This window comes from Camelus bactrianus, chromosome 13, assembly GCF_048773025.1.
Source record: "Camelus bactrianus isolate YW-2024 breed Bactrian camel chromosome 13, ASM4877302v1, whole genome shotgun sequence".
NCBI lineage: Eukaryota > Metazoa > Chordata > Mammalia > Artiodactyla > Camelidae > Camelus > Camelus bactrianus.
Genome location: NC_133551.1, coordinates 31,931,349 through 31,957,075, shown reverse-complemented (window position 1 = coordinate 31,957,075; position 25,727 = coordinate 31,931,349). Strand labels below are relative to the sequence as shown.

Here is a 25,727-nt window from a genome sequence, read left to right as displayed (position 1 = left end):
ACTGTGTGTGGCAGTTTGGGCAATAAATTATATGGTCAGTTGGGTTAACTGGTCTTTCCTAGAAGCAAATGCCACTGTCATTGCAGCATCCCTCATGGTACAGTCCATCCAGGCCCTAGCTGGCCAAACATGAGGAAAGATTTTCTTACAATTCAAGTTGCTTGAGCCTGGGCAAGGCCGTGTCGGCAGGTGGTAAACACCCTTCCACTAAAGGTGTGCTTTTATAACTCGTGTTCATGTGACAGAGCTTCATGACTCTTTTTCAAAGAGCTTTTTGCTCAGTGTGGGGAGTTGGACAAGGAGATCTTTCGAGTGCCTTCCAAACTATACTTCAGTTTGTTTTACGAAAACCTGGAGGTCTGGACGGAGACAATGCATAACAACTGTTTTGCCTCCTAGATTCTGAGTATTGCTACTTACTTTCGAATTTGTGACAAAGTGATTTCATTTACAGTAGTTCCCCCTCATCTGCAGTTCCACTTTCCAAGTTTTCAGTTACCTACAGTCAACCATGGTCTGAAAAGTGTTCAATGAAAAAATTCTAGAAATAAACCATTTGTGAATTTTAAATCATGCACCATTCTAAGTAGCATGATGAAATCTCTTACCATCCAGCTTTGTCCCGCCCGGGATGTGAATCATCTCAAAGAGCGCCTCCTGCCCATTAGTCACTTGGTCGCCATCTGGGTTATCAGATGAACGGTCTGACAGCTGAGGCATTGCACGCAGTGCTTGTGTTCAAGCGACACTTATTTTTCTTAATCACGGCCCCAAAGCACAAGACTAGTGCTGCTGGCCATTCAGATATGCCAAAGAAAAGCCATAAGGTGCTTCCTTTAAGTGAAAAGGTGAAAGTTCTTGACTAAATAAGGAAAAAAATCACGTGCTAAAGTTGCTAAGATTTACAGTGAGAACAAATCTTCTGCCCATGAATTTGATAAGAAGGAAAAAGAAATTCGTGCTAGTTTTGCTGTCTCACCTCAAACCGCAAAAGATGTGGCCACAATGTGTCATAAGTGCCTAGTTAAGATGGAAAAGGCATTAAATTTGTACAAGATATTTTGAGAGAGAAAGAGACCACATTCATATAACTTTTATTATAATTGTTCTATTTTTTGTTTATTTTTATTTTTTTACTGAAGTATAATCAGGTTACAATGTTGTGATAATTTTTCTATTTTATTATTAGTTATTGTTGTTACCCTCTTACTGTGCCTAATTACAAATTAAACACTATCATAGCTATGTACCTATAGGAAGAAAACATAGTGTATACAGGGTTTGGTACCATTCCTGGTTTTAGGCATCCACTGGGAGGCTGGAATGTATTCTCTGCCAGTAAGGGGGAACTGCTGTAAACTCTTCCATCTTTTCCCCAGTTTGTCCTGGTGAACTTTTACTTCTATGTGGTTATATGGTCCAGTTATTTTATTCTCTGTTTATCATGTTTGTTTTGATATCTAAAACATAGGGTTCACATACTTTTAAAAATCTTTTGTTATCTTTCATGATACTGACTTTATTCAAATACCTACTGACCTTTGACTATCCATTCATATGATGAACATACGATGACTGGAAATCAATCATTCGAAGGATTGGAAATTTTGAATACAGGCTGGATTCGATGGTTTTACTTCATTATAGGGTTGTCCAGTGAGGACCTGACCTTCCCATTATTTAGGCTTGACATTTTTGTGAGATGAATCCCCAGTCTTATGCTTGGAGAGAGAGAGAGAGAACTGTTTACATTCTAGGGGCCAAACAAGGGGCGAAGTAAGGAATCTTACCTATTCAAATAATGTGTTTGATTTATTTGCTGCCTTCAGTCCCTTACCAGACTCTTGTTCTGCTTTGTAGCTAGTTCTGAATCTCTCTGGCTCAGTTTCTCCAGAAATAAACGTCCCCCCCACCTGCCTGGGCAGTGCTGCGCACCTGGTTGCAGACAAAGGGTGTAAGTCTTTGGTGTCTGTGCTGTGCGCTTCACCTTTCAGAGGTATCTGGGACCTCCGACTCCTGAGCTGTTTCTCAAGTTCTGAAGTGTAAATCTGCTTGCTCTTCACTGGCCCCCCCTCATCATGTCATTAGGTTTCACATTGCCACAGCCTGTCACACTTGACAGTTACCACTTGACATCTGCTTTCTATCTTGAAAAAATTCTCTTGCCATCTTTCTTTTGGTCTCCTTGAGGTTTTATGCCTTATTTTCATTCCTTTAATATCATCTTACTGAGGCTTTGGAAGGAGGGCATATAAGGCCATATACTCAATCTTCCAAGTAAACCAAAATCTTTTCATATTTTTCTTCGCAGTGAAAGGTGACAGTTCTGAGCCACCTGAAGACCCTGATAAAGTTATCAAGTAAGTTTTTCTTTCTACAATTCTATAATTATAAAATATATATACTAAAAGAATTATTAAAGTTTTCTATCATAATTGTATTTTCATTTTTTTGACTTATAAAATTTTTCATTTTTATTTAAATACATTTTCTCTTACAATTCCTTTTTAAAATGTTTTACAAAAGAATGTAGAAAATATTGACTTCTTTATAGACTAGTTAAAAGTTAATGCAGCTGTGTTAACTTGCCTTTTTAGTTTTCTTTTTTTATTGCTGAAAAGGAAAAAAAAATTTGTCTACATTATGATCACAAAAAATCCAAGCAATTTAGGAAATGATAATGCTCTGGAGGAAAATGGTGAGAGTTAGGGCTGAAGCCATTGCACACTTGGGAGATAACCTGACAGTATGACACCAATTCAGCCTTAAACACCGGGACAAGGTACAGGTCTATAATCTCAAATATGGTTCTGCAGCATTTAGCTCCTCCAGCATTTCCATCAGCCTTTTTGGGATAGTCAGTCAGATGTGGAAAAGAGCCAACTAACTAGTGTTGAAATAACACTTGATCTATCTTGGTTTTATACTGTACATGCTCCAAAACAAGGCTCCTTTTAGTGGATTAATAACAGTGAGATACTCCCAAGAGACTGAAGTCAAACCAGGACACTGAAGAAGCCCTCAGGTCGGGGCTCTGTCCCAGAATGTGCAACAATGTTTCATCAGGGGACTTTGTGCCTGGAAGTGTTAGAAGCTCAGAATTAGAAGATCCAGAATGACTGACAGAGTGACTAGTTGGGACATGACAGCAAGAGCATTGACCTTGTCTCCCTGCCGGCACTCAGATGAGAACCAGCCAGTAGCAGTGGTGGTTCTGTCTCAGGCAGGAGCAGGAAGAAGGGAAACCCATCATGGGGAGAAAGCTTTGGCCCTTTGACTCTTTGGGACACGGAGGACCTCATCAGACAGGCAGCAAAGTAACCAGATGGCAACGTGAGAATCCGGCACTGATCACAGGACAATAAAACCTGGGGTCTGGGGGAAAGATTTAACTACCAGGAACCATGGTGTGGTAAGCTTGTAGATGGTGTTATCTTGAAAAAAATCAAGATTTGTGAAATTGAAAGGGGAAAAAGGAGTGAGGAGTTGGGGGAGAGTGGTATCTTATAGGTGCAGTGAGATTCTAGGCAGAGGAAGTAAGGAGGGCACAGACCCTAAACTGGATATGAGCATAGTGGGTTAGAGGATCAGAAGGAAGGGCACTGTGGCCAGAACACAGCGAGGGGAGAAGAGGTAGGTGGGGATGAGGTGAGAGAAGTAGGGCCCGATCACTTAGGGCTTTATAAACCAAGGAAGGAGTTTGCATTTATTAACCTTGCGGTGGAAATTGGGATGCAGCTGGACAGCTTTTAAGAAAGGGAGAGACATAATCAGGTTTACACTTTAAAAGGACTACTTTAACTGCCGTGTGGGGAATCCATTGCAAAGGATCTCGGGTGGAAGCAAGGAGAAGAATTATTGGGTTATTTTAGTAGAGCCGAGGAGAGACGGCGGTGGCTCGGGCTAGGGCTGAGGTCACAGATGTGGAGAGCGAGACAAGTGGAAGAAGTGGGTGGATTCCAGGCTTAGTTTGATTGATATGGGGAGTGAGAAAAAGTGGAATCTAACATTACTACTGGATTTTGGGTTGAACTGGATGGGTACTGCTGTGACTTCCTGAGATTGGGTGAGGGGGTTTGGAAGAGCACGCCCCCAGCTAAAACTAGCAACCCCAGTTATCGACGAGGATGTGTGGTCCCCGGGGCTCTCCTGCAGCGCTGTACACGCTGCTGTGCCGTTTGACATGCCCACAGCCACTCTGGAACAAATTCAGCAGTTTTGTACAACGTCAAACATTCGCTTGCCCTCTGACCCACTCCTAAGTATTTACCTTAGAGAAATGAAAATATATAGTCACGAAAAGACTTGTACAGAAATGTTGCTAGGGGCTTTATTCATAATATCCGAAACTGAAAACAACCAAAATGCCTGTCATCATTCAACATTTTATATTCAACAGTGGGATATATAATAAAGAAATTGTGCTATATTTATAAATTGAATACTCTCAGCAGTAAAAGTGAATGAACTGTTGATACATGCAACAACGTGGAATAATAATGCAGACATTATGTTGAGTGGGAAAAAAAATACCCAGACTAATAAAAGACTACATGCTGTATGATTCAATTTATATGAAGTTCTAGGACAGGCCAAACTGATCTACGGGATAGAAATTGGATCAGCAATTACCCAAAGTGTCGAGGGAGCTGGACTGGGAAGCGGCAGCAGGGAACTTTCAGGACTCATGAAAATATCTTGGAATAGGGAGAGACCGAGGTAGAAAACAATTAGGAGGCTGCTTAGAGTTTGTGGGGAGAAAAACGAGGTACTTGTCCAAGGCAAGCAAGGAGACCAGCTGATGCCGAGTGCTAAGGGGTGCTAACCCCACCTTGACTCTCTTCTTGCATGATGTCATTGACTGCTCACAACCACCACTGGAGAAATTTCTCTCTCTGGAAACGTGGAAGGGTTAGGTAACTTTCCCAGAGTTACACAGCTAATAAGTAATAGTACCAGAGTGTTTTAACCCAGGCCAGCTGATTCCAGAGCCTGTCCTCTTGGTCATGATACTGCAGACTAATATCCAGAGAGATTTAGGAACTCAGTCATTAGGCTTTGGTGATGGCTGGGATGTTGCTTCCATGAAATAGCACTACCATGACTCTCTTCTTCCCTTAATGGTCCTTTTGGTTTCCTTCACTGGCTCCCCTTAAACTCTGAATTGGTTTCTGCTCTTTCTTTTCTCAACACTTACTTACTCTTTAGGAGTTTGTTTTCCCTCATGGCGTCATCTGTTAACCTTCATGTTGATCTGACCCGCATCTCTTACTTCCAGTCCTAATTTCTCAGTCACACTCCTAAAGGTCGTCACCTACAACCCATGTTTAAAATTAAACTCATATTTTACTTCAGTTTCTCTAGACACTTTCTATTAATAGCAAAACTAACTGGTCTTCTGGGCTTTAGGGGAATATTTGACCCTAAAATTCCTTCACTTTTCACACCCTATCAGGCAACCAGCTCAGTCAGCTCTTTATTTAGCATTAGCGTAGATTCATCTCCCCTTCATAATCTCTGCTCCCACCCTAGTGTTAGCTCTCAGTATCTCTTGCTTGAATTACTGAATTTAGTTCCTAACTGGCCCCCCTGCATTTAATCTCTGCTGTAATCCACTCTGCATACTAATGCCAGAGAGAAATCTTACTCAAACACTGGTTTCATTATTTTCTTGCCTTGTTTGAGAACTGATTACTTACTCTCTATCACCTAATAAATCAAGATTACTGAATCCACTCTAATCCGTCCTCTGCCTAAATCTGAAGACCAAGCATTGCCTAGTTTCACTTATCTTTATCAAATTCCAATTCCTCTGAAATTGGAACTCTCCACTCTAGTCAATTATCTTGTTACTATCACCTCTTCCCCCGAAATCCTCTGTATGCAGACGTGCACACACCATCCTCCTTGCTACCTAAGCTATTGCTAATACTTTTTCCCTGGCCTAAGATGCCTCCTTCCTTTGTCCCAGGTCCATATCCCAAGTGACTCTTTCCCTAATGGCTCCAAAACAAAGTTATAGCTCCCTCCTCCAACTTCCTTCACTTACTGCCACTGCCAAAGAAGCATCTGTCACAGTAGTCTCCAAATGTCTATGTTAAATGATGTAACAGTTTATTATGTTAATGAAAACTATTCTATTTACTAGTTCAGATACATATCTTATTTCCCCAGCAGGATAATAAGCTCTGATGTTTGGTTTAAACTTATGTCTTCTTTTTCATATTCTTAATGCCAGTGGTAATACTCAATAAATTCCTGTTATTGGTTGAAACTATAAACACATGTATTTTTTACCTATATATATTCTTGTAAACTAAGTGACTTATCTGAGTAATAGTCAATAGTTACTGTTCTCTTACGCTAAGGGGCTATTTTTTTTTTTATAGAACTGAAAATGCAGATACTCCCAAATGTTTAAGGCATTCTGTTTTGTATATTCAAGCCATACTAAAGTTATACCTTTTAGGGTACTATTTTTAATTATTCTAAGGAAAAAAAAAAAAGAAAGCCCCTGAAGGCTAACAGTTTGAAATTGAACAGGACGCCGTTGGGAAAGGAGAGGGTCATGGGTCGTAGTCAAACAGACAAAAAACAATGGAGATGATTGTGCCTGAAGACGGTGTATTTTTTTTCATGAGACAGTGTGTTGACAGTTTCCTTCCTCTTGGGTCATTGTTGTCTGCTAAATGATCTGTGACAGCAAATTGATCACAAGCTTTTTCATGCAGGAGATATAATGCAGCCTTTCATTTCGTTACCTCCATTGCCAAATGCCGAAACATTTCGTTGGCAAATTAATGTTAGTTCAGTATATCATTTATTAATATAAAGCACTACATGTAGCTCTGGCAGCAATAATACTAGTGATTAATTTATCTTCACCAAGTTTCAGATTTCTACTTAAGTGTGATTGCAAAAGCAATAACACACTGAAAAATGTTAGTCTTAAAATTAGGTGTCTAATTATTATTTGAATAAATGAGTGCATTAACACATTTAGATATTGCCCCATTAATTTCAAAATTGAGTCGAATATTTAAGGTATCTATAATTTACCTATAAAAATTAATATTAGTGAGCTGTTCTAACTGAAAATTTGCTTCTTCCTCCAAAGAGCTAGGAATTTAAAGTTAAAGCAGACGTGAGGCCTTTTACATTTGATGTTTAAGCATCTATTTAAGCCAGTTAATTGGTGATTTCACACATCTGAAAAATATCCCAAAGTAATGCTTATATAGAGTGTTGATAATCTCTGCATTCCAAAAATGTGCAGGAAGAAACATTGGAAATGCAATTATTCAAGAGTGAGAGAGTGTTTCATAGTTCCTGTTTAATACTTTGTAACAATCCTTGCTGTTCCATTAGGATATGGTAATGTTAGCACAGGGAAGGAAATGTGTAGGCAGTAATATTAGAAAAGAGGTTTTGTGGGGGTTTTTTTGTTCGTTTTATTTTTTACCCTCTTTGAAAGTGGCCAGATTCCACGTAAAAATTAAACTAATCTCAATTCTGGTATTTTATTTCTCCTCACAATATTTAGTGATTTTACTAAAATATGGCATAGAAATTTAAGAAAGTTGTTTATTGTAGAAAAAAAATGTGCAGGAATGCTGCTTTACTTAAAGTCCTTTTTAAGGTAGTCACAAAAGGTAGATATCTTAAGCCTGTATTTTTTCTTTTTATAATATACACATGGATGCACATTTATACTTATTAATGAAAATGTTCTGAACAGATCTTTTTTGTGATTTGCATGTATTAGTGGGAAAATTGTTAGATTCGTTAGAAATGAATGTGTTAGAATTTGCAAATCAGTCTAATGTCTTGCAACTAGATGTCTGAAAGAGTCTGCTTTGACAAGACAATTTTAAAAAGCAAACTTGCACACTACTCACTATCTGATTTTAATTTATATTTTCAGATCAGTTAAATCCATCTCATTTAATGACTACTACAAGACGTGGTCTGAAATAGCCACGTCAAAAGCCACGGAGTATTACAGAACTCCATGTAAGGTGATCTAGCCTCGTCCTGTTTTGGGGGGAGAAAGGGTAATGTTAATCTCTTAATTATTCTCAGCTTGTCTCGCTTGCAAAGACTAATTGACACATATTTGGAATTTGAGGGTGATAAACTTCCCTGCTGGCTCCATATAGTGATCATTCAACAACTAGTCGTTTAGTCCCTCTTTTGTAGGGAGTCCTAGTCTGATTAAAAGCCAGAAGGAAACGTAGGCAATTGGAGGAATAAAAGACAAAGTTCTCAGTCTTACGAGGTTTACTTTAGTCCCTTCACCCCTGAAGGAAGCCTTCAGAGCAGGAGGAACTTTTCTGATTCTAAACAGAATTATCCTCAAAGCCAGAGATGTTATTAAGTAGAAAGAGAGTTAAAAAAAAAAAAAAAAAAAAAAAAAACCACATACTTAAGGCTGCTCAGTTATATCCGTCTAGGGAAAAATCATCCGTTACCATCATATATTAAGAACTTAGAAAACAATGGGGAAGCTGGACAACTTTCTGGTCCCATTTAATCTAATCTTTACGCTTTCATCATTTGTATCGAGGTAGTTTATCCAGTGTGCACACATTTACTGAAATATGACTTTGCTTCAGCTATCCTGCTGAAATGGTGCATTCTGAAGTTACTGGTGACTTCCAAATTCCTAGATTCAGTGATTACGTTTTTTAGCCCTTATCTTATTTGAACTCCCATTGGCCATGCTCTCCTTGAGCTAGATGACACTGTGCCTCCATGGTTTTCCTCTTACCTTCCTGAGCACTCCTCTGCATCTTTCCTTAGCAGTGGTTTCTCCATTCAGTGTTCTCTACCCAACTCTCTCTCAGAGACCTCATCCATCCACCATGGTTTTCATTAGCCTGTTGTGGAAAAATGTGTTACAGCTCGGTGTTACAGCTCAGTTGTGACAGCAACCTGGATCCCAGTGAGAGACCAAGCAGCACTCGAAGAGTTGGGGAACTCAAGTTTATTACGCCAGTGGGCCCAGAGGAGTTAACACTCCAAGCTCTGGACCCCGTTTGTAGGTTTACACAGGCCTTTTATAGGCTGTCAGTTTTACACTTTGCAACATCATATGAAAATAAAGTACAACAGAAGTTGACCAACCAGGAACAAGCTTTGTAGAAATAGACCAATCAGGAGTGAGCTCCATGCAAATGAAGTACTACAAATGGACCAATCAGAAGTTAGGGAAGTGGACCAATCAGAATTGAGAGTAATAACCAATCAGGAGTGAGAGTAATAACCAATCAGGAGTGAAGGAAATAACTAATTAGAAGTGACCTCAGGGAACCAATAGAATTCTAGGTGTAAGCCGCTTTAGAGGCAAGAAGTGAGATAAAGCCTCTGGGCCAGGGAACCCGTTGGTGCTGGGAGGAGAGCAGCGGCCCTGCCTAGGGGTACTGCCGGTCTTTTTATGGGGTTTCCTGCCTCAAGCCCACATGCCAATAATTCCTTAGGCCTCATCTCTAGCCAGGTTCTTTTCTGAATTCTGAATGCACATTTACCCCTGTGCTTTAGAAACCTCACCCACATGTGTGATAAGTACCTTATACTTAACATGTCCCAAATTGAATTCATTATGCTGCCCCCAAATCTATTCACCCTCCTTTATTACCTCTCTTGGTTAGTGGTAGGTCATCATTCTTGCATTTACTTGCCAAGCCAGAATCCCAGACATTTCCTAGTCCTTTTTGTCTCCCTCATTAAGCCTTATTGATTTTATCTCCTGCAACATTACAGCTGCTTCCCTTCTGCTCCACCTCCATGACCACTGTCCTAATCTGTAGTCTCACTGTTTCATCTCATCTTTGTGCTAGTCTACTAATTGTTTTTTTTTTTTTCATTTTTATTGAAGTATAGTCCATTTACAATGTTGTGTCAATTTCTGGTGTACGGCACAATGCTTCAGTTATACATGAACGTATATAGATTTGTTTTCATATTCTTTTTCACCATAGGTTACTACAAGATGCTGAATATAGTTCCCTGTGCTATGCAGTATAAACTTGCTGTTTTACTAATTGGTTTTAAGAGAACAAAATGTCATACACGCAAAAAAGAGTATCTAGTTTTAAGACACAAATCAGAGCAAAAAATGGTACTAAGCTTAGTAAGTATAAAAATGTTAAGTTGGATCAATAATTTATAAGAAATTACATGTTCTTTCAGGATGTTGCTTATTTGTTTTAAAACATTTTTTATTGAGTTGTAGTCATTTTACAATGTTGTGTCAAATTCCAGTGTAGAGCACAATTTTTCAGTTATACATGAACATATATATATTCATTGTCACATTTTTTTTCACTGTGAGCTACCAAGTTATTTTGTGATTATACATTATCCTCCTCACTGACTCATAGATTCGTGGTTAAGAAAAGTAATTTCTTTAAGGAACTTTAAGAAATACAGTCTTTAACAACACTATCAGCGTAAAGAGCTTTATTGATTTTGATACCAGGAGATATGAATGTTCACTTCATTTCAAAGGTCTTGATTGGGTGCTCCTTGATCAATTCTGCAAACACATCTTGAGTACTTGCTACATATGAGGCCCTGAGGAGCTCAGTGGGGTCCAGGAGGTGATAACCCTTAACAAACATGACGTCAAGACAGCTGGCATGCACCAAGAAACAATTCAGTGTCTGGGTCCTTCAACGAGAAAACAAACAGATTGTTACATGATGGCACTTTATGGAATAGCATGTAAATGTAGAGAGGCACTTGGAAACTCCAAACTGCTAGGGGAAAAAAAAAAAAAAAAGAAGAAGAAGCACAAGCCAAAATAAAAAAATTTGGAAATGGCTGTCTTGTGATGAAAGAACAATTTTAAAGAACAAGGAAGAAATAATGAAGCATCACTGAGTGCAATTTCTTCTTCAAAAGAATTTGACACCAAAATATTTAATGTGGTTCTTGTTTCTACATCTGTCACTAACCTAGTATGTAATTCATCCGTCTTTGTGATGGCAATAGCTGGTAATGGTTACCTCGAGCCCAGAAGGATTTCTGAGACTTTAGTTCTAGCTTTTGGTGCAAGATTCACAATCACCCTGCCTTTTTTTCCTACGGGGATTTGTTAAAAGAATGTCTCAAAAGCTTTCCTTCAATAATTACCAGCACTTAATTAAAAAAATTAAATGTAAACCTTACATGTGCTGCTGGCCATTTTGTCTTTGGATCATTCAGCTGGATGAGATCCAATGCTATCTTTTTTAATGGCCTAATTTCCTGATAATAATAAAGATGAAGCTTTTCAATTACAGAATGCTTCCACTACTCAGAAATAAAAGGGAAACTTGTAATAACTTCATTTTCTACAGTTATATTTTTATCACTGGCAAGTTTATTAGACTCACACATATTTTAAGAAGCTCTTTATTTCATGAATAATGATGAGTGATTATATTTTGATTTTCAGTATTAATTTTATTGCATATCTTTGTGCTACAAATCTATACATAATCATGGATGCCATAATAATAGCAAATGTGTTCTTGAATAATACAGTTTAGAGTATACTCTGCATTGGGTTTTTTTGTTTTTTTTTTATTGAGGTGCAGTTGTACAATATTACATAATTACACAACATAGTCACAATTTTAAAAGGTTATGTTCCATTTATAGTTCTTATAAAATATTGGCTATGTTCTCCGTGTCGTACAGTATATCCTTGTAGATTATTTTACGCATTGTAGTTCATACCTCTTAATCTGTATTTTTTCAGTCATCCCAACCTTATCATTCTTTTATTCACTTATCAACCAATATTTATTGAACACCTAATATATGTCATGCATGGTTGGAGATCAACCCAATGAGCTGAGCATTGTTACTATTTTTACTCTGTTTTACATGAGAAAACCAAGACAAAGGGAAGTTAACTAATTTACCTAAGGTCATACACGGAATATCATATATTGATAAGAGTGTATATTCTGGATGCATATTGCCAAAGTTTAATCCTGACTCTGCAATTTACTAGCTGTGTGTCCTTGGATAAGTTTCTTGATCTCTCTGTGTCCCAGTTCTGCCATCTGTAAAATGAGAATCATCACAAAACATACCTTGTAACGTTGAAGCACTGTAACAGTGCCTCACACGGAGTGAGCACTCAGTAAGTATGGTTATTATTTTTTAGTACAAGCAGGCTGTGACTCAGAGACTTGAACAAGATCCTCTGACTCCACATTTGTTGTTCTTTCTTTTATATTAGCTTCCCTCCATAAGATGACATAAAATTATTATCTTTGTTTAACCTGAGATTTAAATTCAAAACCTGAAATATATGCAGTACATATTCAATAATTATAATTACCTGTTCCTAATCACAGGCAATCAGGTGGGTAAATGTACTGGAGAGCCACTGTTCTCTGTCCATCACTGTAAATGGCAAATAAAGAGTTTGGCAGAGAACGAACCAATACATCTGGTTGTGGGCAACAGCACCTTAATGATAGAATATGATCCCCATAGGAAATGTTTATGTTAGGGGAAAAGAATGTCTTCAGACCAGTGCACCCTGTGATAGCGAGCGGAGGCTTCCTGATGTTTGTCTGCTGCCATCAAGACAGACCAAACAGCCTGAAGCATCATGGGGATGCTTGCTTTCCCTTGGCAGACTTCCCTTCTTTGAGTCTCTGAGCCCGCAATGAGGGCAGGTATCTCCAAAATGCACTTAGATTCAAGAAGCTGTACCATCCACTTCTAAAGCAGTGGTCTCGGTCTTGACTGCTCATAGACTCACCAGAGGAGTGTGTGAAAATTCCCACGTGAAGTGTACACCCTCAGATCAGCTGCACTGGGGTCTCTGGGAGCAGGACCAGGGGGTGGTAGTTTTTAAAGCTCCCCAGGTGGTTACTGTGTGCAAGCAAGGTTGGAAAGGGCCTGGGGGAGGAGCATGAGATCACAGGTTAGAGACCCTAGCCTTGTACTAGTTTTGCACATACAATTAAGTGAATTTAGGTCAGTCATTTAACTCTCTGTACCTCATTTTTCACTTCTACTCATTGACAAAAACATTCCACTCTATTTTAAGTTCCTCTGTGGTTAGCATCAGATAGTATGTGTGAAAATAAAGCATGCTGAGGTAAGGTAAGCTGGTGCCTGTATATTGCTTCGGACATGACAGTCCCAGAGTTGGAAAAAAAAATTCAGATCAATATATACAGATATCAGATAACAGGTGTGTCATAGGGAAAAACAGAGAAGAAGCAATGTCCAGTAAGCCTCAGAAGAAAAGGAAGGAAGAACTATGTTACGGAGGCAACAGAAGACACTTTTCTTTTTTAAAAAATTAATTAATTAAATATATCGTTATTGGCGTATAGTCAGTTTACAGTGTTGTGTCAGTTTCTCGTGTACAGCACAGCACAAAAGATGCTTTTCTATCACAGGTTACAAAACTGCCACAAAGGCAAGATGTGGTAGTGATGGGGGAGTTTTAACTTCAAGAGCTTCTGACAACATTTCACTGGTTCTCATTTCTTCGTCATTTCCCTCCCATCACACCATTCACTGAGCATCTTCTATGTCTAGACAGTGGGCTGTGTGTTGGACACAAAAGGTTAAGCATTATGATAAGCTTCTTGAGGAGTTTACAGCCAGATGGCAGGACACAGATGAGTGGAAAAGTTAAAGGGATAAAATAGGAAGAGTTAAAATAAAAGTTTTGAGAAATCCTGTGGCATCTTTCATCTCTCAGAGAGTAGAGAAAGCAATGAAGAAAATGAGTCTATGATATAAAAGTAATGGGAATATTCAAGAAAGAGGACCATGCCATTTGAGGTTTCATAATATGTAAGGAAGAGACTGCCATACGTGTTCAAATGGAAAATGTAGGGAAGGCAATTCCAAAAAATTAAGGGAAGACATGAATTATCCTTGACTAGAAGCATCAAATAAATTTTAAATTTTGTTTAAAAGCCGTGAGTAGTCCCAGTGAGAAGACATCACTCAACCTCTGTGTGTCTGTCCGTTAGTCTGTGAAGTGGGCATTATAGTGGTTACCACTGCACATCTACTTCCCAAGTGCCCCGTATGTAGTAAGAACTCTAATATTAGTTATTGTAGTCAGCTAAAGGAAATAATGAAACCTGCTGAGAACTCTGGGGAGTTCAGATTTGCTTCCTCGGTGGGAAGAAGGAGGAGTGTATTCCAAACAACAATAAAAAGTATTAATGAAGTCTGTAAGAATATGTACATATGTGTGTTTGAAGCAAGAAGATAAAAGATAGGAACATTGCTGGTGAAAATCATGTAATATTAATAGAAGAAAAGGAGGATTATTCAGTTTGAATGTTTTTCTATCAATGACAAATTTCATCAAGCTGAAACGGTTAATTAATCATTGTTAAGAAGGAAGCTCCAGGTAAGAACAAGACTGGTAGGGAGCATGTACATGGTTGAATAGTTCCAGATTATAAACCCAAGACAATTAGAAGGAACAGGGTGGGGAGGAGAGGGAGGGAGAGAGAGAAAAGGGAAGATATATGTGTGTGTACGAATGATCTGGCTTAACAGGATTTCATGTAAAAACTACCAGAGCTTAAGCATAGTAGGTTTTCAATTAATTTTATGTCAGTTTGATTGAAGACATAAGGCTTATAATTAACCACAAATGTATGAGCCAGGGGTGTCATGTGATTTCCAGAAACTACTGATGCAGATCTGAGCTAAACTGGTGGAAGTGTAGCACACAGACCAAGGGAGGCAGTAATCCCGCTTGCGTCTTGCTATTCTTATGAAATCAAGATTCTGAGCTGGTTCTGGATGAGAACTTTACTAGGAATATCAACAGAGTTCACCGCTAGGATGAGGATGGTTAGGACTCTAGAAAATCATGACTTAAGGAAAAGGTAAAGGAACTGAGACGACCTGAGAGCTGTTTTCAAATATTAGAGGGACCTCTGCCATGTGGGAGGGATAAGCCTACCCAGTGTTGCTGCAGAGGTCAGAACTAGGAGCAGTGGAAACTCACAGCCCTCAGATTAAGGAAGGACATTGTGACCTTACTGCCTGTCATTAGAAGCAGAAGTCTCCCAACAGTAGAGGCAAGGGGTTCATTTAGAGGCTGGGTGATCGTCTGGGGCATATTCTTGCTTTGTGGAAGATCAAGATCAAATCCAAGATTTTAGTCACTCACTTGAAATGCTAAATTAGAATTTTGTTGAACTATAGTGTCTATAATTCCTACACGAGTTATTTTAACACTGTCCTGCTTTCTGTACATGATACATAAACAAATATCATTATAATGAAAAGTTACAAAGTCACAATCTAGTTATTTCAGACAATACCAGATATCACAAAGTTCAAGGAAAAGGAAGAAATTTGGAAAAGTGTCTGAGGACTGTACTATGACTTGAACTATAATAGTGCACATTATTGCCACATATCAACTCAAAAAGTGAATTATTTTAACCTTGAACTATTAGTAAAGAACATATGCATAGCTCCTTTTAAAATTACTCTGATTTCAGTGCTTGAAGATCCAAATTTCGTTGGAGAGTATTATAAATGGAAGAAAAATGAGGGAAAACATCCTAAAGAATGTCATTTAAAGTAAGTAATTTTCAGTGTCTAGAATATGACCCTATTAACTTGAAATATCAATTAGCCGCTTCCTACTAACTGACCTATCAGAAGAAACCCATTGGAAATAACAGCTTAGGCTCTTGCCTAACCATATGAACAAGAGTAAGAAATAGCTTCTTTCCTTTAGTGTGAACCCAGGTGGGAAACATCTTTGCTGCCAAAGATGGAGCAAGGGCATGAGCCACACTGAAGGCATCTTATAATACCTTCCCTATTACTCCTTGCATTTCCACCCCCCTTTTCCTTATCAAAATATAACTGAGAAATGGGGGGGAGGAGCCTACTTACAGCTCATCAGTTAGGGTTTCATCCTTCTCGTGGTTCCTATATCTTTTCCCCTTTCACAGATCTCTCACTCAGGAACCAAATATAGTAAATCTAATGAGAAAGTATATGATAAAAATAGAAAGAAAAATTACTACAGTATCTTGAGAAATCGTTGACTCCTAGACCACATTAAGGAAGGAACCTTAATCTCATCTTGGTCTCTTGGCTCCAAAAGGCAGTTTTTCCTGCTTCGCCATGCTGGAGCACAGATGTGGTTCGAGCTGTGTGTAGTGCGCCTTTATTCTGGTGTGCTTATTTCAAAGTGTTTGGCGAATGTGCTACCACAAAGCCAGGGGGAATTAAAGATCCTATTTTTTGTATTTACCTCTTTTACCTCATTTTTTAGCTTCTTGGTTTGTTAGCAATGTGACCTCTTTCCTAGATGATTAGATTAATGAAAATAATGGGCTCTATTTCAGATTTGTGTAGAAGTCAAGACTCTTAAAATAGACTTTCCTATCCTTTAATGTCATAGTTCAGATTGGGTTTTTCAATTAGATATTCTTTTTTCAGTTGATTTCTGCAACAACTTACCTTCAAGCTAAAGTAGAGAAAAGCTTTTGCACTAGATGCTTTTCTGCTTTCAGACTAAATTATAGGCAGTAGAAAAGCTTATTATTAAGCAGAATTTGAAGGAGTACAAGCATGCTTTTTTCTTGAAGGCAAGTTTCAAGTTTCGTTTAGAGTTGAAGAAACCCACTTAGAATATAAGGTTAATTTTGCTTTGACATGACTTCCTTTTTGATTTCCTTTAACAGAACTGCTTTGTTTTATTTGTTTGATTATTGATTCATTATGTAAGACCAGCATCCCACAGAACCCCAAAAATGTAGAAAAAGTAGGACCGTGTCATTTTCAACGTATCCATCCACTTCTACCTATGGCTGAAATATTTGCGAGCTGTTTGAATGCTAGAACATTTCCTCAAATGCATTATTTTGAAGTTATTGGTCAAATTATGTGCATGGTGACCCTGTCAGAATACAACTCTCACACCTTATGCCATCTGGTGGTTGATGAGAATGTATTTAGATCAGACGATAACACAACATCGATTTAAACATTATTTAAATAACGTGTTTAAAAGATATTTATGTAACTTTATTGCAGCATGAATATTTGAGCATGCAAAAATATAAAGTATAGTGGAATAAACTTCTTTGCAAATAATTATTTAAAGTCTCATGTTCATCAAAATACATGAGGTATAATAAAATTGTCAATTCATAGAGATCCAAGTAGGAAATGTTTGGGAATCCATGGAAGTGAGTGATTGGTCTGTATGAACACACAGTATAATACCATTTGCGTCTCTCTGTTTTTTGATATTTGAAAGTGCTTGCCTTGTGCTGAAATTTCTCATTAAAAAAAGACAAATCAGAAAATGCAAATTGAGAATCTTTCCTCTGCAGGGCGTTAAGGAAAAAGAGACCTGTCTGTCCTGCCTCATATCCCTCCTCCTACTGTCCTCCCTTCCCCTCATCAATCAAGACCCGATTCTTAAGCCACACTAAATTCTTTTTTCTTTTTTTTAAACTATTATTTGGGAACATAAGCTCTTTTCACGCTTTGTGCCTTCTGCCTGGGATATCTTTCCCAGCAGGGGCTTTGCTGGTGGTCTAAAGTTAGGACTCGGTCTGAGTTAAAAGGTGGAACGTGGAGCCCTGAAGCTCAGGGACACCGGAGCCAGGCTGTTTGGATGTGAATTCGGGCTCTGCCGGGAACCATCTCCGTGACCTTGGGCACGTCATCAGCCCGCTTTGTCCCTCGGCTTCCTTATCGGTGAAATGGCAGTAAAAACCCTGCCTACCTCCCAAGGAGAGTGTGAAGATTAAATGCATGAATACAATTGTGTGAAACACTTCAAACAGTATCCAGCACATAGTAAGTGCTCCAGGTTCGCTGTTATTCATGCTTTCCCTTCCGTGGCCCTAGTTCAACTCTCACGTGGAAAATTTTTCTTTGGAGGCCACATGGGGAAAAAGCACGGGCTGTGGTGTCCAACGGATCTTGGAGAAGCTCTTACCACCCTGAGCTTGTCTCCTTATCTCTTAAATGGGGGTACTACCTACCCTGCAGAGTTGTTTTGCATTTAATCTCTTCAATGAGACCATGTATGTAAAACCACATGGGGTTGGCAAATGGACACTCAATAAATATTAGTTCCTGAGACAAGGAGGAGAAAGAAGCCTATGACCTCCAACGTTTCAGAGAATAAAAATAGCCAGACCCATGTAGAAATTGTAAACTTTTCTCGGTCTAGAAACAAGAAAACAGCGCTGATCACAACATTTATTTTAGCTGCATTAGGCTCAACTTTCCCCTCCTCTGTCCCGTCATCTCTGCAGTCTGGCAAAGTGCTTCACAAGGATGCACGAAGGTCCAGCTCAAATGTGTCTTTGTGGAATGGTCCCTGACTCAGGTTTCCATGTCCCCCCATCATCTCCTTCCCTAGCCCTCTGCTCCTGTCTCTTTCAGCACCTGTGGTGGGCAAATGCATCTGTCCGCAGAGTGACAGGGGCAGGCCCATTCTTGTAGCTTTGCGGTCTCTGCACTTACCCTGGTACCTGGCAGCTAGTAGGCACTCAATTAGTGTTTGTTCAATGATGCGCACTTACCCTGTGTCCCCACTTAATAGGAGATTTAAATGTGAAGGCAGTTAATTTTAGGAAAAATCAAATGTAGGTGCTGAACTTCTATTAAGGCTCATTCTAATGTAGAGATTATGGTTATATTTTGGGAATTCTAAGGGTATAGTCATAGAATGGTGATTAAAAACTGGAAATATAAATGACTTGTCATGAATATTTTATGCAAATTGTGAAGATTTACACATGTTTTCAGTTAGCATTAACCTATTGTCATTATAAGCAGATCATAAATATTCATGAATGGATCATTTGGTTTGGTGTTCATTTCTAAGGCCTTTTTTTCTTTTCTATTACTCTGCCTGTCTTTTGGCTATTCATGCAAATGCTTTATTTCTACTGAGACATGAGGAAGAATATGAATCTAGAACCTAATCAGGAGCTCATATTTATTTTCTCTGGAGAAATTGAAAGGTACAAACTCAGAAAACAGTGCAAGCTATTCTTCTGACCGTTCTTTTTTTTTTTTTCTGTAGTTGCTATACTAGAGTAAGCATACTCAATTTATTCTTTTTTTTTTAACATTTTTTATTGATTTATAATCATTTTACAATGTTGTATCAAATTCCAGTGTAGAGCACAATTTTTCAGTTATACGTGAACATATATACATTCATTGTCACATTTTTTTTCTCCGTGAGCTACCATAAGATCTTGTATATATTTCCCTGTGCTATACAGAATAATCTTGTTTATCTATTCTACAATTTTGAAATCCCAGTCTATCCCTTCCCACCCTCCGCCCCCTTGGCAACCACAAGTTTGTATTCTGTGTTCTGACCGTTCTTACTTAAGCACATGTAACACTATTTTTACATCGTACACTGTACCCGGTGATTGCTTGTGCGGTAACGGAAAGAACCATGCCAGTCACCTAAGCTTTGTCAGCCTTCAGGTTATCTAAATAAAAGTTATCAGTTCTGGAGAAGTTTTACACTCTATGTAGCTTCAGAAAAGAATACTGCTCTTGTCTATACTTTGAAGCACAAAGGAAGCAAGAACTGACATGGTGAAGCACCTACTGTGTGCCAGGAACCTCCCTTCATTTCCTAATGTAGTACTGGCCACACTGTGGAGTTAACAGTTATACCTCTAAGGGTAAGCACACACATCTAAGTCGAACCCACAGGAATATCTGTCGGCCTCCTTGGAAGCCACAAACAGCCAATCTACACAACAAACCAATTAAAACTTTCCTTGTTATACAGACACAGCTTCATGACAAGATTCCTGGCCTCCCTTTTCAACTGGTTTCTTTACAGGTTTCTTTACAAAAATTCTGAAAAAGCAGAGGTAGATGTATCTGCAGTTTACTAATAAGAGAAACTTGAGGCACAAAGAGATTAACCATCTTGCCCAAAGTTCTTGATAAATACATACTGTTTTTGAAGACTAAAACTAAATTATTCCCTATCTGCCTATTAATATGTGCTTATTAAAAGCTTAAATTTTTCAAGTGCATGTAAGAATACTGCCTGCCCAATTGTGAGTACAAATCAAGTCCGCCTTTTGTGGAAGTTTTGTGTTTTGGGGGGTAGATCTTAAATTCTATTATTAAACAAATTTCCTCTCCTTTATAAAATAGTTAGCATTGTTATATCAAATACCTACATAAAACCTCCTTGTACTTACAAAATATACTCTGGACTTCGTTGTACTGTATTTTAAATTAAGGAGTTAATATATATTATTTCGAAGTCCCTATAGTGTCTGGTTTTTTTGAGTATGTGTTTTAACTCATAAAAATGTATGATCTTCCTTTCCCACAACTATGTTTGATTCCCTTTTCTCCAATTACATAGACAACATTTATGCTGAGTACATTAACTTAATGTATGTTTGTGCTATCCTTTCAGGGTTATTAAGTTAAACACTGTTCTTGTAGGTTTACATGATATATTTGATGCATTTTTAAGGAGGAATACATTTTTATTCCCCAAAAGATTAAACCTTGAGTGCCATCTTGTGGTGAAAGAGAGACTAGGCATTAGAATGAATATTGAAAGTGTCTCTTTTAAGATAGACACGGAGACTGGGACATTGTGCTGTGCATCAGAAACTGACACATTGTAACTAACTATACTTCAATTAAAAAATAAAATAAAATATAGACATGGAAAAAATTAGTCAAAGAGGAAAATTCCTTTAAAAATAATTTTGTCAAGCAACTACTTTGTCTCTTTGTCTCTACTTAAATGTTTTTAGAGATAGGAAGCTCAGTAACTTCAGGGAATCTTTAGACAGCTCTAATTGTCCTTATTTCTAGCTTATATCTAACACCTTATGGTAGTCAGCCATTCCAGATTGCTTTCATTCATTTAACAGACTTTTATAAAACACCAACCATATGCTTTTACATTTGTCTGTAAAACCAGACAGAAAATGAGAAATTACCTCCATTTTATAAAGAAGTTGCACAGAAAAAGTTAAAAACCAAATTCCCTAAGGTTACACACTCAGTAAATAACAAGGTTGAAATTCCAGACCTACCAGATGCTATGACCCGTGCCTTTTTTCTATTGCATCAAGCATCAGCTCGGGCACTGAGGATCCAGGCGTGGATTTGGATACAGGTAGAGGGCAGGATTCAAAGGATGCTGTTATGGCAGAAAAGAAAGTACCACCACCTGTCCTTGGAAGCAACAAAAATGAGCCTCCTCTGCTTTGTGGACTTGCCCTTTAAGTCCCAGAAAATAAGTCATGTCTTTCACCCACTTCCCCTTATTTCCTCTTTTTCAGAATAAACACACCCAGTTCTTTCAACTGTTTTTTTAAAAATGAATTTAATACTCTTTATTGTTCCCCCCTTATGCATTTTTTATTGAAGTACAGTTACAATGTGTCAGTCTCTGGTGTACAGCACAATGTCCTAGTCATGCATATACATACATATGTTCATTTTCACATTTTTTCCAATAAAGGTTATTATAATATATTGAACATAGTTCCCTGTGCTATACAGAAGAAACTTTTTAAAAATCTATTTTTATATATAGTGGCTAACATTTATAAATCTCAAACTCCTAAATTTATCCCCTCCCACCCCCTTTTCCCCAGTAACCGTCAGATTGTTTACTATGTCTGTGAGTCTGTTTCTGTTTTGTAGATGAGTTCATAGTGTCCTTTTTTTTCCTTCCTGGTTTTTTTTTTTTTTTTTTTTTTTTTAGATTCCACATGTGAGTGATATCATGTGGTATTTTTCTTTCTCTTTCTGGCTTCACTTAGAATGACGATCTCTGGGTCCATCCCTGTTGCTGCAAATGACATTATTTTATTCTGTTTTATGGCTGATTAATATTCCATTGTATAAATATACCACATTTTCTTTATCCAGTCATCTGTCCATGGATATTTAGGTTGCTTCCATGTCTTGGCTATTGTAAATAGTGCTGCTATGAACATTTGGGTGCCTGTATCTTTTTGAATTAGAGTTCCCTCCAGATATATGCTCAGAAGTGAGATTGCTAGATCATTTGGTAAGTCTATTTTTAGTTTTTTGAGGAATCTCCATATTGTTTTTCATAGTGGTTGCACCAAACTACATTCCCTCCAGCAGTGTAGGAGGGTTCCCTTTTCTCTGCACCCTCTCCAGCATTTATCGTTTGTGAACTTTTGAATGATGGCCATTCTGACTAGTGTGAGGTGATACCTCATTATAATTTTGATTTGCATTTCTCTGATAATTAGTGATACTGAGCATTTTTATGTGCCTATTGGCCATTTGTATGTTATCATTGGAGAATTGCTTGTTTAAGTCTGCCCATTTTTGGATTGGATTGTTTTTTGTTATTAATAAGTTATATAAGCTGTTTATATACTCTGGAAATTAAGCCCTTGTCAGTCTCATCTTTTGCAAATATTTTCTCCCGTTCCAAAAGTTGTCTTTGTTTTGCTTATGGTTTCCTTTGCTGTGCAAAAACTTGTAAGTTTAATTAGGTCGCATTTGTTCATTTTTGCTCTTATTTCTATTGTCTGGGTAGACTGCCCTAGGAGAACATTGCTAAGATTTATGTCAGAGAATGTTTTGCCTATGGTTTCTTCTAGAAGATTTATCGTGTCTTGTCTTATATTTAAGTCTTTAAGCCATTTTGAGTTATTTTTGTGTATGGAGTGAGGGAGTATTCTAACTTCACTGATTTACATGCAGCTGTCCAGTTTTCCCAACACCACTTGCTGAAGAGACTGTCTACTTCATTGTATGTTCTTGCCTCCTTTGTCTAAGATTAATTGACCACAGGTCTGTGGGTTTATTTCTGGGCTCTCTATTCTGTTCCATTGATCCATATGTCTGTTTTTATGTCAAGACCATGCTGTTTTGATTACTGTAGCTCTGTAGTATTGTCTGAAGTCTGGGGAGGTCATTCCTCCAGCTTTGTTCTTTTTCTTCAATATTGCTTTGGCAATTCTGGGTCTTTTGTGATTCCATATAAGTTTTAGGATTGTTTGTTGTAGTTCTTTGAAAAATGTTCAGGGTAATTTGATAGGGATCACATTAAGGTTGCCTTGGGTAGCATGGCCATTTTAACAATTGTTCCCCTCTTATGGATGTAATTTATTTCATCAGTTTCTCTCTCAGAATGTTGCCCCCAGATTTTACCATGGATTTCTGATTGTAGCACAGAATCTGGTGGAGCCTCCTGTATTATAAACAATGTGTCTTAATACTGCTTCCCCTACATCTCTCTTCAGAAATACATATTGGGCTTTTTTTCCCCCTAAAAGAATCTCTCCTTTGGTTCTGCTCCCACGTAGAACACTCTTTTGAGGGAGGGGTCTCTCTGTCTCTTTCTCTCTCTCCCTCTCCCCCTTGCCTTCCCCCCCCAACAACCTACCCCACTGACCCCCCAATCTCCCTTCTCCTGATACCTCCCACTCCCTGTGGCCACAGAAATGTGACACGTGGATTGACTTAGGCCTTGGTCTGAGCAGGGGTGAGAGTGAGGATAATGATGGTTCCCTAAAGGCACATCAGATTCTATTCTACCTGAAGGGAGAAATAAAAAGGAAGCCAATAAGGTCCCTTAAAACATGTTACCACAAGTCAGATTACTAGATGTATGCATCTAATATACAATATAATAATATACTAATAGATACATATAATAATATATATTAATATAATTGTAGATACAGTAAGTTTTATGATGCTTGTTGTGTACGTAGAGTGGCTTCTCAAGACCATGTAGCAACTTACAGAGCCACCAAAATGATATGAGAATTTAAAATGAACAGGCATTGGGGTTTTTTGTTTTTCTTTTAACTTAAATTTCCTCCATAGTCATTTAAATCGCACTTTGAACATTTTTGTTTTTACAATTTGTGTTTTCAGTTCTATAAAGGCAAATGTTTGAATGAAAAAGGAAATGTCAATACTATATAGTTTTTTGAGGACAAGGATTTATCATTGGGGGAGAAAACATGTAAATCAACTTGTGTTGTCTTCTAAAGTCATGTTTGCCTTGAAGAAAATAAGATTCTAATGATTTTGTTTGCTTTGACATTCACACAAGGCTCACAGAGGCTAGAAATAGGCTGGGTTCCTGCTAGTTAGAGTGGCAACTCTTAAGTCAAAGGACATGAGACAGAGACTTCATAGGGCCATACCTTAGTAGTAGGGAAATATTCATCTCCAAATAAATGCTCTTCTAGACACATATGGAAGCTTAAATACAAACATTGGAGATATCAGACTGGTTTGCAAAATACTAAACTTCATGCCAGAACAATAGACAACCATATATAAAGGAAAATAACAAAATTCAGCACCCAACAACATAAAATTTACAATGTCCAGCATCTCATGAAAAAACTCCTGTCATACAAATGGGCAGGAAAACGTAACTCATAACCAAAAGAAAAATCTATCAATATAAATAGATCCAAAAGTAAGAGATTGACAGAATTAGTAGTTATGGACCTTAAAGCAACTTTTATACATCTTAGAAAATATATTCATGGATCCAAAGAAAATCATAAATGTGATGAAGAGTAATGGTAGATATACAAAAGGCCATTGGACCATCTAGAGGTAAAATAAATAAAAACTGTTTTAAATACTGTGTGGAAAGAACAGCAAATTAGGTACTGCAGAAGAAATAACTCATGAACTTGGAAATGCAGCAATATAAACTCCTAAAAATAAGCATAGAAAGAAAAGAATAGAGAAAAAAAGCCTCCGTGAGCTGTGGGACAATATTCAGTGATACAAGATACACATAATTAGTGTCCCAGAAAAAACAATCAACAGAAAAAAATGTAAAGAAATAATTATGGCTGAAAAATTTCCAAATTTGATGAAAGGTATAAACTCAAATCCCAAGAAGCAGAAATATAAAGAAACTGTTCCAAGGCACATCATAATCAAATTGCTGTAACTTAGTGATAAAGGGAAAAATCTTAAAAGCAGTAAAGGAGAAACACACACACACACATTGCATGTAGAGAAACAAAGAAAAAAAACAACCAGTAACTTCATGTCTGAAAACTTGCAAGCCAAAACTAATGGATGACAATTTTAAACTGTTTAAAAGAAAGAGTTAACCTGGAGTTTTATACCCTGTGAAAATCTCTCTAAAATGAAGATAAAATAAAGACTTTTTCACATTAATCAATTCAAACACATAGATGAAATAAACAAATTTCTTGAAAGACAGCATGTACCATGGCTCACTTAAAAAGAGGTGGATAACCTGAATAATCCTGTCCAATAAAGGAACTGAATTGATAGCTAAAAGCCTTCACACAAAGACATCTCCAAGGCCAGATGGCTTCACTAGAGAACTTTCCAGACATTTAAGGAAAATAAAATACCAACGTACACCGAGTGTTTCAGAAAATAGAAGAGAAGGCAGTACTTCCCAATGTAAGTTGTAAAGTCAGCATTACCTTGATGATAAAACCAGACAGTACGAGAAGAACAAAAACCAACAAACAAAAAAACTACAAATCAATACAACTCATATACATGAGATGAAAAAACATTTAGCAAATTTTGGAAATATGTATATTTTAAACATTGTTTTAACATTGTAAATATTGATTTTTTTTCAAAATGTTAAGTTTACATTCCTGGTCTAAACCCACTTGGTCACAATTGATTATAATAAATAATTAAGGTAATTATACATGACGAGGTGC

The 25,727-nt window shown here is 37.7% G+C and overlaps 1 protein-coding gene across 5 annotated transcripts in view; it reads left to right on the top strand.

Moving 5' to 3' along the window:
* The window catches only part of UBE2U (ubiquitin conjugating enzyme E2 U), a 50,783-nt gene that overhangs the window by 18,220 nt on the left and 6,836 nt on the right, over window positions 1-25,727 (top strand). For 4 of the 5 annotated variants that reach the window (XM_074376337.1, XM_074376338.1, XM_074376339.1 and 1 more), the window contains 3 exons: window positions 2,312-2,360; window positions 7,925-8,013; window positions 15,501-15,582. In XM_074376337.1, the coding sequence (XP_074232438.1) occupies window positions 2,312-2,360; window positions 7,925-8,013; window positions 15,501-15,582 (220 nt within the window). Of the gene's footprint in view, window positions 1-2,311; window positions 2,361-7,924; window positions 8,014-15,500; window positions 15,587-25,727 lie in introns of those variants that run through there. The other variant, XM_010949633.3, reaches the window with a different exon arrangement.